The sequence below is a fragment of the Pleurodeles waltl genome, chromosome 5 (assembly GCF_031143425.1).
Source record: "Pleurodeles waltl isolate 20211129_DDA chromosome 5, aPleWal1.hap1.20221129, whole genome shotgun sequence".
Classification (NCBI taxonomy): domain Eukaryota; kingdom Metazoa; phylum Chordata; class Amphibia; order Caudata; family Salamandridae; genus Pleurodeles; species Pleurodeles waltl.
Genome location: NC_090444.1, coordinates 653,755,141 through 653,767,303, shown reverse-complemented (window position 1 = coordinate 653,767,303; position 12,163 = coordinate 653,755,141). Strand labels below are relative to the sequence as shown.

Genomic DNA, 12,163 nt, shown 5'->3' with positions numbered 1-12,163 from the left:
TAGATTATGGAGGGAGCCATTGTGTGCAATTGAAACTGTTTTGGGTTGGGTTTGAAAATATATGGTGACTCCAGGTGATATAGATATGAATTGCTGGGAGTGATCAGTCGCAGGTGTCGGAAGCTTTGTGCCAGGAGGGTGGGAATGTGAGTGAGCAGATAATATTCCGAGCATGAAAACTATTTTTTTTTTAAAACATCTGCCCTTTGAAGGCAACAGGCTGTTTTTTTAAATGTTCTAGCTGGAAATGTAAAAACAGATGCACCACAGAATGCCTTTTGTCTTCAATATCAATAGGTAGAATATTGTGAAATAGCCTGCTAATCCACAGTTTACTGTATGAATGGTTAGTAAATTAGTTGCGTCTCAAAATGACGGTCCTTTAGTACATCAGGCCTTTCATGAGCATTTCCAAATGATGGCGAAGTGTCTCAACCACAAGACTTTTAGAGTGGAATTACTATGTACATTACAGACAGTTTCTATTGCTTCATTGGCTTCCTGATTTAAAACCGAAGGACTAAACTCGATATTACAGGTGCCCCTTCTGCCGTGCCCTTCCTCTTGCAGTTTTGCATTAAGGACCAACAATAAATCACCTTTCTCTGCATGATCAAATGTCATATTGTCTGCCTGAATGATTCACGTTGTTCATGGGCAGTGTCTTTCGTTTAAGCTTGTTAAATTTCAGGCCACATTTTTTGCACATCCTGTTAGGCACCATGAACTCTTCTGTTTTTTTCTTCTCTGGATAGCCAGTGCCTTTTCATTTATGGGTCCTGTATGACTTTCAGTGCTACTAATTCCAAATTATGAGAGGTGAGTCTCGGGGTCATGGTGTGTGCATCACACGTCAAGGTCGTGCGTCTGTACAACTCCCTTGCAATCAGTGGTAAATTTATTTGCCACACATCTACAACCTTAATTTCCCACTCAGAACGTGTATTAAAGGTGTAATGCTGTACCAATGGAAGATGTATACTGTTAATATTAACGTGGCCTGTGCTATTCAATTGCCAATAATCATTTTGGATAAAGGGGTGAGATTGTATTGTTTCGTAAGCTGTGAGTTGATGAATGAGTGTTTGGTAATATGGATTAATGGGCCTTTAAGGACATGTTTACAGAGGCTGAGATTGTGGGTTTCCTCTAAAAGGTTAAAGTTTAAATATCTTCCCATCCACGGGTTTACATACATGCAACTGGTAGTACTGACTAATTGGTAGGCTCAATATGCCATTAATTAGCATCATTATGCTAGACCTAATGCTATGTCAGAAGTAGTTGCCATCCGCTCATGGGTGTTCACAATGTTTCAAGAATTCCCATTACTAGGCCAAGAGATATTGCCATAATGCTAGGGCTAGCATTGTGGAGAACCAAGTTGGCACTGTTGTACTCTACCTATGCAGCTCCAACGCAACAAAAGAGAGCAGTATCCAGTGCTTAATTTAAGCCAGTGTTTTCCGTTACCCGCCTGTAAATGTCAACACTGGCACTAATGACAGTCTGCCATATGGTGGCGCTGTTTGTCTAATTTACAGATGAGCACAACATCAGCTGTTTATTGATTCCATTTACATTAGTACAAATGATTAATAACTGCCACCAAAGCCATTGTTATAGCTTTGGGGACCTGGAATAGTCTGAATTGTTGCACTTGTAGGGATCTGATGGTTAGTAGCTGTGCTAGTCCGCTGACAAGTACCCTGGTACTTACTTTGTTTACAAACTAAGGACTGGCAGTACCACAGAACTCTGCCTAACATCTCTACTAGACAACTATGCTGTAGCAGTGTGAATGAATACACAGGCAATGGGAATGGTATCCTAGTCATGCAGTGACCACTGTATGGTAGCTAACACTAATAACCAAGAAGCATTCTATGCCAAAAACAGCTTTTAACCATTTAATCAAGAATAACCACTACACAGGAAAGAGTTAACAATTTTATTTCCCTATTGCTTACAATTCTAAAGCATCCGTTAGTTCAATCTTTATTCAAATCAACTCTTTATTAATTCATTAGTTGAAAGACATTATTTCTTAAGCCAACAAATGCGACAATGTAAACCATAAGCTATGAATACTGGTATTAATAATGCAAGTCAGCAATTTGATTTGTCAGTCATTTGTCACTGCCAACGTCAATTGTAACAGCCTACCTAACCAAGATCAGTATTAGCATGTGGGTCTTCATGCGAAAAACAATTTAGAGGAAAACATTCATTTGGAAAAAATCTACCTAGTGTGAATCTCTTTAACAGCGCAGTTGGTACCTAGAAGAAAAGGCAATAAAAGCCTCAGTCACATTTTCATAGCTACCTATCCAGGATGGATCAGCAACAAGTCAGACTTCGTCATCAGGTCATCAATCAGTCAACTATGGATCAGGCTCACAGAGTGTGAACCTAATATCAGCACCTCGGACAGCGTCTCCTGACGTCATCAGTTCTCCCCTCGCATCTACTCTCGAAGCCCCTTGTCATGACTTTTTATTAAGGTCTCCCAGTCCATTCCACTAATTGCTAATTGGTCAGTCGGTCACCAGATATAACTTTAACCTATAGTTTTTGTATACCAAATCATCTAATTATCCCACAATTCAGGGTACAGAAAGTGGATTGGTTCCTTGTGTGGTGTCCTCACCATCCAGCTCTCCAAATATCAAAAGTGTTGCATATGGCTTCTTCAGTCAGTGCCTCTATTGTTCAAGTGCTGGGAAAGTACATTTAGTGTGCTCTACACATAATTGTATCAAATTGTCTTCATCATCTACTCTCCGCTGGTACATTGCAGAACATTCTAGCTAAGTAACTTGAACTTTGAGCGGTTCAAGGTTGCAGTCCCCAGTTACCAGTCCCTTGCAAGGCGTTCCGTTTCTTCATGTTCAGAATGTGCAAGGCCCAGTAGAACTAGGCCTTCAGTTCATCTAACCTAATAATACAAAACAGAGGTTATGCTTTTCATTATAACATATTACTACAATTTTTCTTTAAATATACTTCAGTTCTGTTAGTACACATGGTGATCATACCCTGTGGGCACATTTTCAAACGTGCACATTATTTTTCTACGATTAATTTCTCTACATTTTCTCATTAGTAATAACATATAAATCATTACTAATTTTCTTAATTAACATATCTGCTTCAACAGTTTTTATTTTCACTTCACTAGGTGGCCCCTTTGTGAAATCTGCAGCAGTGCCATAACATTGTCACACAACTACAACTGTACAGTCTGCTATGAGAGAGAGGTTGTTCACTGCAGGGAAGGGTGCAGCCAGGGGCAGTCACTCAGTGGGCTGCAGGGGATGTGTCTTCTACTGGACTATTCTTCCTACTGCCCCTGCATCAGCTGAGTGGAGGGTCTTAGCAGTGCCATAGACTCCTTTATTAGCAGTGCACGTGGCCAGAGGCAGGAAATCACAAGGTTGGTTCAGTGATGCTATCTTCCTCCACATCATGCCTAAATTAGTGTGGGCATTGACTGGGAGGCGGGCTCTTTTGCCATTAAGTGCCTGTAATCCCACTGAACTCTCAAACACCCACTGCAGCAATGGGCAGCTCCAGGCAGTATGACTGATAATTACAACTCTGACTTGCTGTTGTGTGGCCTGATCCAAATTGTGAATGACACTTGCTGCATGCAATGGCTCAGTGATGGCTAACCGATTGCCAGTTTCTCCCTGCATTGTTTATTGATGGTGCAAGGTCTGATACACAGGTAAGGTTTCCTGTAGTAAGACCTTAAAGCTAAAAGTCCATACAAGTTTTTATTCGATGTTTTAATCTATTCATTGCGACATGGAATTCAACTGTTTAGCCAGTATGGTAATTCAGCATGTCCCTTTTCTTCTTTTGAGCACAGCTACAGCTACACACGTTGCCTGCATAATAGCGTTGCTGTTGTGGAAGCCCCATCCTGACCAGTTTGCTGTCTTCTTTATATTCCCTGCTCTCTGGGGCATGGCTGATGCTGTCTGGCAAACACAAACAAATGGTGAGTTTCCAAGGCCATCTCAGACGTCCATTCGTGATTCCTAAACTCGCAACCCAGGCGGAAAAATGTATGTGGCTTTAAATTGACCAATGGGGAAAAGTGACGGATACCCTCGAAAAATAAGTTTAAGTATGGGGTGGGATAAAGCAGAGGGTGGGAGGTTGCAAATTGAAAATGGTTGAGGACTCCTATAATGCGAGAACTTAGTGGAATTGGAAAGGGCTTTGCAGGTTATTTTCCACATTGTAAACACAAGCAAATGTATTGTTGACAAGGTGGCAAAGAAGAAGGGATTGTCCCCACATTTTATGAAACATATCTGCAAAGGCCCTTCACCCTATGGAAAATCATTTATTGCTGAGTAGAGAAATGGAAATGAAACAATGCAAATGCACTGTTCTGCCTAACCCTACATAAGCATATTGCATAGGCGCTGGAAGTAGCATTCCTGGGGGTGCTGCAGCACCCCCTGAAATAACCATGCTGGAATCCAGAAGGTGAATGCTTAATGAAGATGCCTTTAAATGTTGTCTTTAGCTTGTCATCTTTGCTGAGGGTTTACAGACAGATCAGACTTTGGGCCAGATGTATCAAGCAATTTTGCATTCGCAAATGGTGCCAATCGCAAAATTCGGACATTTGCGAATGCAAAAATGCCTTTCAAGATGTATGAAAGGTATTCACTGTGCAATTTTAAGGAATTGCAAAAATAGTGATTCCTTAAAATTGCGATCCCATTTAGAGAACTACAAATTGTGATTCTCTACATAGGAAATCCCAAATAGGGAATTCCTATTTGCGATTTCCAAAGCACATGTATCCAGCATTTCCTAAATGCAAATTGGGCATTTAGGAAATGCAATTACCACCAAATCCACTTTGGTGGTAAGCATGTGCAATTTTTAGAAATGCATTATAAAAGCACTAGGGCATGTGTGTGCTTCACATGTTCGCAAATATATTTTTTGGGTGCATCAGAAGGGGTCTTAGGCCCCCAGCACCCTGGGGGTTTGCATTACCTAATTTTTGAATTCCCAAATGTAATTCGCAAATTGGGAAATGCAAAACCATTCGCACCTATGGGCTTACAAGACCATTGGGATGAATGGGGTCCCATTCTCTAATTACGATTGGGTAATAGCGATTGCAAATTTTAAGAAATCGCTATTACCGAATCGCAAATTTCATACATCCCATTTTGCATTTCTTAAATAGCGATTTCTTAAAATTCGCTATTTAAGAAATGCAAACCAAGAGCTTGATACATCTGGCCCTATATGTGCTAACATAATGCTGCCTATTAGTTTAGCACGGAGATTGATGTTCATTTTTCACTGTGATTACAAAGTGAGGGATTTTATAATTTTGGAAAATGTGTTGTCTGTAAATGACTGTGAACTAGCACAACGTATTTGTGACAGTGTGCTCCAAAATGCACCATCTGCTACATATCACATCCTCACTACTCTCCTGCAGAATGGGTGTGGCCCATTTGCTGCACTTGTTCTTTGCTTGATGTTAGATGGCAGCAACCCCACTTTGAAAATTGTTCCAGCAGCACCTGTAGATTTGTTTGGCAGCAAACCAGCCTGGCGTTGAGGTAAATTCACAGGCGTACACCTCTAGGAGCTCAGTTTTACCTTTCCCCCTTCACTGCATCAGCTTTGGGTACCGGTGGTGCTTATTTCTAGACCCACTGCCATTTTATATTGGGTGTAGAACCCCAAAATCTCAGGGAGAGAGATCCAGCAGACTACCCCTAATTGGTCCTGCTGTACCCACGCCCACTTGCCACATGAGGAACTATCCACAGACCTGGAGAAGGCAGCCACATTTGTGCCAGCAAGAAAGGCTGCTTGACTCAGTGCTCCACTCCCTTGAAATCCCATTTAGTAGCGTTCTTAATTTCATGGATATTTAGGTCACGCTCTTCTTTTAAGTTTACAACCATTTCAGCCTTTGATTATTCCCATTTAATAGACTTCTGTCTTTCCTTTAGTTTTGTTCATCTCAGTTTGAAGGCAGCGTATATTGCAGTGCTTAATTTATAAACAAAAAGGTGCCGTTACCCAAAGCCCTCCTCTTAAACACGAGGCGCAATTAAATGTGTGAACAAGGAATACTGAGGCGGCGTAAACCTGAAGCCATCTCGGGTCTCTTCAATCGATATAAAGCCACTGCCTGCCCCTTCAGCACACTCTTAAAGCTTTCTACTTTCTCCCTTTGTGACGCTTTTTCATTTTTTCACTCATCCATCTTTCCCATATGTGTCTTTTGCTCACAGCAAATGCCTGAGGCAGAAGAATAAGCCCAAATTAAGCACTGGTGTATTGCCTGGACAGTTCAGATATATTTTGCGTGGTCAGCAGTGTACTGAAAGTCTTGTGGTTTGTTTGTAACATTCCTCACATCAGCACAAGAGCAAGAAAGCATCAACAGATATAATCAGCAGTTTCCCATTCCTCCAGAAATAGAGTTAGAATAGCAATAGGAATGGTTGGCTCAGGGCAGTAGGTCAGAGGCGTTCCAGTCAGAAGAATGCACATGATCAATAGGGGAACGACCTTGGCGAATTCTCCAATGTTTACTCAGCATCATAGATGACAGATGGATGATGCTATGGGAGTTCAAGTTTGGTGTTGGAATTCTTTTATTTTGACAAATCAATAAATTTAAGATGGAAATTAAACAGCATTACTAGTGCAGGATGATATGTTTGGCATGAACTGGCTTTGTTTTGCTTGCATGCGCCTTATAAATATGAACGTGGATGAGGAGGAGGGACACAAAGGTAATGCCAATATTACTTTCTAATACCTTAATTAATCCTAGTTGGCAGTTTGCAGAAATATTAATCTTTGTCCAAATAGGGAGCACAATCCTAGTCAGTGTAAATCACACACAATCCAAATTATCCTGTGCCCACCCTCTGGTAGCTTGGCACTGAGCAGTCAGGCTTAATTTAGAAGGCAATGTGTAAAGTATTTGTGCAATAAATCATACAGTAACACAGTGAAAACACCACAAAAATACATCACACAAGTTTAGAAAAATATAAGTTATTTATCTGGTTAAATTAAGGCCAAAATAATAAAGATTTAATAAGCACAAGTTGAGATATCACTTTTGCAGGATTAAAAAGAGTCTTAAATCTTAGAAATCAACAGTTGTCTCTTGGATCCACAAAGTACCTGGTTTGCGTCAAATATTACATGTATGGAGACCGCAGAGGAGGAGATGCATGGAAAAATAGGGTGTGCATCAGAATTTATGGCGCAGCACAGATGACGCATCATTTCTTTCTATGCTGCAACAGGCTTTGCGTTGATTTCCAGCACGCAGTCTTGGCTCCTCAATGCGATGCGGTTTTCTCTTTGATGCCAAGGGATGACGCGTGGAAATCCTAGGTGTGCAGGGCGAAGTCACAGGCGTTGTGTCAATCCGGTATGCAATACGTAGAATATTCTGTAGCAAGATAGGCTCTGCGTCGATTCTTCACTCAGAACTCAGGCTGCGTCGTTCCGGTTCAGCTGCGTGGCAATTTTCTCATCGCAGGGCAGGCTGTGGGTAGCTTTTCAGCGCACAAGGAGTTCTTTGAAGAGATGAAGTCTTTTTGGCCCTGAGACTTCAGAAAATAAGAGGCAAGATCAATCCAAGCCCTTGGAGAGCACTTCACAGCAACGCCAGAGGGCAGTAAGGCAGCAGGGCAACAGCAGGGCAACAGTCCTTCACAGCGAAGCAGTCAGATGAGTCCTTTGGGCAGCCAGGCAGTTCCTCTTGACAGGTTGCAGGTTCAGGTCTAGAAGTGTCTGAGTTGGTGGGGTCAGAGACACAGTTTTTATACCCAAAAATGCCTTTGAAGTGGGGGAGACTACAAAGAGTGGTTTTGAAGTGCACAAGGTCCCCTTTCAGTACAGGCCTGTCGGCCAGGGTCCCAGTAGGGGCTTAGGCAGTCCATTGTGTGAGAGCAGGCCACTAGCCTTTGAAAAGTAAGTGTCAGGCCCTCCACCCTCCCAGCCAAGGCAGACCCATTCAGTATGCAGGTGAGTGCAGGTGTGACTGAGTATCCTGTATTTGTGGTTGTATGGGTGAAATGCACAGGGGAGCTGTCAACCAGCCAAGCCCAGAAGTGGATTGGAGACAGTCTGCAAGGCACAGATGGATTTTAAGTGAAGAGAAATGCTCACTTTCCAAAAGCAGTATTTTATATTACCGTTCTGGCGATACTAAGTATATATGACCTGGTTACCCCTTTCTGATCAGAATCTACCACTCAAACAGTATATGGGAGTAGCCCTAACGCTATCCTATGAAAGGAGCAGACCTCACAGTAGTTGAAAACCAATTTAGGAGTTTTCCACTACCAGGACATATAAAGCACACATGTACATGTCCTTCCTTTTAACTACATAGCATCCTGCCCAATGGTTTATCTAGAGCCTACCTTAGGGGTGACCTATATGTAGAAAAAGGGGAGTTTAGGGCTTGGCAAGTACTTTTAAATGGCAAGTAGGCAGTGAAACTGCACACACAGGCCTTGCAATGGCAGGCCCAGGACATGCTTAAGGGGCTACTTATGTGGGTGGCACAACCAGTGCTGCAGGACCACTAGTAGCATTCAATCTACAGGCCCTGGGCACCTGTAGTGCACTTTACTAGGGACTTACAAGTAGATCAAATGTTCCAATTGGGTATGAACCAATGTTACCACGTTTAAGGGAGAGACCACATGCACTTTAGCACTGGTTAGCAGTGGTAAAGTGTCCAGAGTTCTAAAGCCAGCAAAAATGAGGTCAGAAAAAGAAGAGAAGGAAGGGCAAAAGTTTAGGGGGAACCCTGCAGAGAGGCCATTTCCAACAGTATTGCACCAGAATATCACATATTATATTTTGTCCTACAAAAATATTAGTCAAAATGTCGACTACCCCAAAGTTGTGAAGGTAAATGTATATATATATATATATATATACATATATATATATATATATATATATATATGTACAGGTATAGATTTATTATTCTTAAAGCCACATATATTTACATATCTACCATGATATTTATACACACACACAATCACACACGCATACACACATATATTTTCAAGGGACGTGGTTGTAGAGTTAAGAATATTAAGGCCCATATTTATACTTTTTGACGCTAAACTGCGCTAACGCAGTTTAGCGTCAAAAAAATTTGCGCCGTCTAACGCCATTCTGAAGCGCCATGCGGGCGCCGTATTTATGGAATGGCGTTAGACGGCGCAATCAGACCGGCGCTGCCTGGTGTGCGTGGAAAAAAACCACGTAGACCAGGCAGCGCCGGCGTTGGGAAAAAATGACGTTAGGGCGTCTTAAAATGGCGCAAGTCAGGTTCACGCTAAAAAATCGTCTTAACCCGATTTGCGCCATTTTTTCGACGCCCAGACGCCATTTCATGACTCCTGTCTTAGTAAAGACAGGAGTCATGCCCCCTTGCCCAATGGCCATGCCCAGGGGACTTGTGTCCCCTGGGCATGGTCATTGGGCATAGTGGCATGTAGGGGGGCACAAATAAGGCCCCCCTATGCCACAAAAAAAATAAAAAAAATAAAAAAGTTATACTTACCTGAACTTACCTGTACTTCACTGGGATGGGTCCCTCCATCCTTGGGTGTCCTCCTGGGGTGGGCAGGGGTGGCAGGGGATGTCCCTGGGGGCAGGGGAGGGCACCTGTGGGCTCATACTGAGCCCACAGGTCCCTTAACGCCTACCCTGACCCAGGCGTTAAATTCAGGCGCAAATGCGGGTTTTTTTGACCCGCCACCTCCCGGGCGTGATTTTTGCCCGGGAGTATAAATACGACGCATTTGCGTCGCCGTCATTTTTTTAGACGGGAACGCCTTCCTTGCATCTCATTAACGCAAGGAAGGCGTTCACGCAAAAAAATGACGCTCTTTCTTCATACTTTGGCGCTAGACGCGTCTAACGCCAAAGTATAAATATGGCGTTAATTTTGCGCCGAATTTGCGTCGAAAAAAACGACGCTAATTCGGCGCAAACGGAGTATAAATACGGGCCTAATTCTCTACTTCCCTATCTTACCTTTACATTATTGTGGTAATCAATACATTTTTTTGAGGGACGATGCTTCTTGACTTCATTTTCTGACATACATCTTTATCTTCCCTACCTCTTCACAGTAATTATAAATGCCACGTTTGCTCTTATATGTAAGGAGTAAAACTTGGCCCTTAATTGATGCTTGCATTTTATTCTGATTGCACAATGGGATATCAGAAGGTTATATTCAGTGCTTAATTTGTGAAAGAATATGTGCCAGGGCTCGAAGTTTTGCTCTGAAGTCAAAAGCCAGTGTTATTGACTCTCAGGGATGCTGAATAATGAGGCATAGTTTCAAACCCACCTAAAGCCTCTTTCATCTACTACCAGACACTCTATGCCTCTTTATCCTAATTTTCAGGTTCTCTTTCATCCCTGCTTATTTTCTTTGTCACTGTGTTTCCATCTTTCTCTTAGTCCATCTTGCCCCTTTTGTGTTATTTTTTTCTCTAGCTCTAGGTCAAAGTTTGTTGAGGAAAAATAAGTGCTGGCCTCCATAAATGTGGGTCACTGGCATCCATCTGCAACAACCTGCTCAAAATAACTACTGGTTATGCCCAAGGGTGGACCAGTTCAAAACTCTACCTGCAAAGACAGGTGATATCAGGAAACCTCACCCTTATAGGGGATCAGATTAAGCTTCACAACTTTGTCTGACTTTGCAGAGTCAAAGTTTCATGAATCTGGCTCTGTTTTCTGGGGCTGAAGGTACTATTCAAGTTGGATGGGAATTCATGCGGCAGAGAATTCGTTTCCCTGCTATAACCAGTAGGCAGTAGGTAAACATTATAGCCACCACTCAACTAACGTGTGATTGTATTCCCTGCTTCGAGATGTTATGCCTTAGGACCTATGGTTGTGCGTAATGCAATGTGTGCAGCACTGGGAGAAGAAAGCATCTGTGTTCTGACCAGCCTTCAGATGTCATCTCAAGCCGCTTTACTGCTATTTTTTTTGTTACATTTCCTCAGCTTCACTACTAGATAAAAAGACGATTTTTAGAAAAAAATACCCAAAGATGGGAACTGCCTAACATCACACCTTCACGCAATCATAGTCAAGTAGGAGGTGGTTGCGGTTTTAATCATTCATTTTTGGTTAGCAAAGTAGATCTAGGAGTTCACCTCCCAGACCGAATGGGCCTTAGTGGTGAACTCCAAGAATTGTGATCACAAAGAATAGGAGTTGAGGAGTAACACTGGGAATTTATCAAGACTTAAGAGTGAACCTCTTGAAAATAGTCAGAAAAAAGGATGTAATGAGTGTAGGAAAGTACCATCTTGCCTGGCATGTAATCCCCATTTTTACATGTATGTAAGTTTGTTTTTGCCTGTCTCACTGGGATCCTGCTAGCCAGGACCCCAGTGCTCATAGTTTGTGGCCTCAATGTGTATACCTGTGTAGTGACTAAGGGCCAGATGTAGCAAGGGTTTTGCGACTCGCAAATGGCCAAATACGCTGTTTGCGAGTCACAAAAGCCTCACCGGAATGCAGAAATGCATTTTGCGAGTCGGCTCCGACTCGCAAAATGCATTTCCGACTCGCAAATAGGAAGGGGTGTTCCCTTCCTATTTGCGACTCGCAGTGGGATGCAATTCCATTTGCGACTGCGTACGCGGTCGCAAATGGAGTCGCAGTTACCATCCACTTCAAGTGGATGGTAACCCACTCGCAAATTGGAAGGGGTCCCCATGGGACCCCTTCCACTTTGTGAATGGACCCAAAAATATTTTTTCAGGGCAGGGAGTGGTCCAAGGGACCACTCCCTGCCCTGAAAAAATACCGAAACTAAAGGTTTCGGATTTTTTTTTAAGTGCAGCTCGTTTTCCTTTAAGGAAAACGGGCTACACTTAAAAAAAAAAAAAACTGCTTTATTTAAAGCAGTCACGAACACGGAGGTCTGCTGACTACAGCAGGCCTCCATGTTTGCGAGTGCCTATACTCGCAATGGGGCCGCAATTTGCGACCCACCTCATGAATATTGATGAGGTGGGTCATTGCGACCCCATTGCGAGTCGCAGTCGGTGTCTGAGACACCGTACTGCATAGCAAATTGCGA

At 42.7% G+C, this 12,163-nt stretch overlaps 1 protein-coding gene across 2 annotated transcripts in view; it reads left to right on the top strand.

The window, feature by feature from the left end:
• UNC93A (unc-93 homolog A) overlaps positions 1–12,163 on the top strand; it is a 476,402-nt gene that overhangs the window by 459,924 nt on the left and 4,315 nt on the right. For both annotated transcript variants that reach the window (XM_069234531.1, XM_069234532.1), the window contains exon 7: positions 3,875–4,006. In XM_069234531.1, the coding sequence (XP_069090632.1) occupies positions 3,875–4,006 (132 nt within the window). The remainder of the gene's footprint in view (positions 1–3,874; positions 4,007–12,163) is intronic.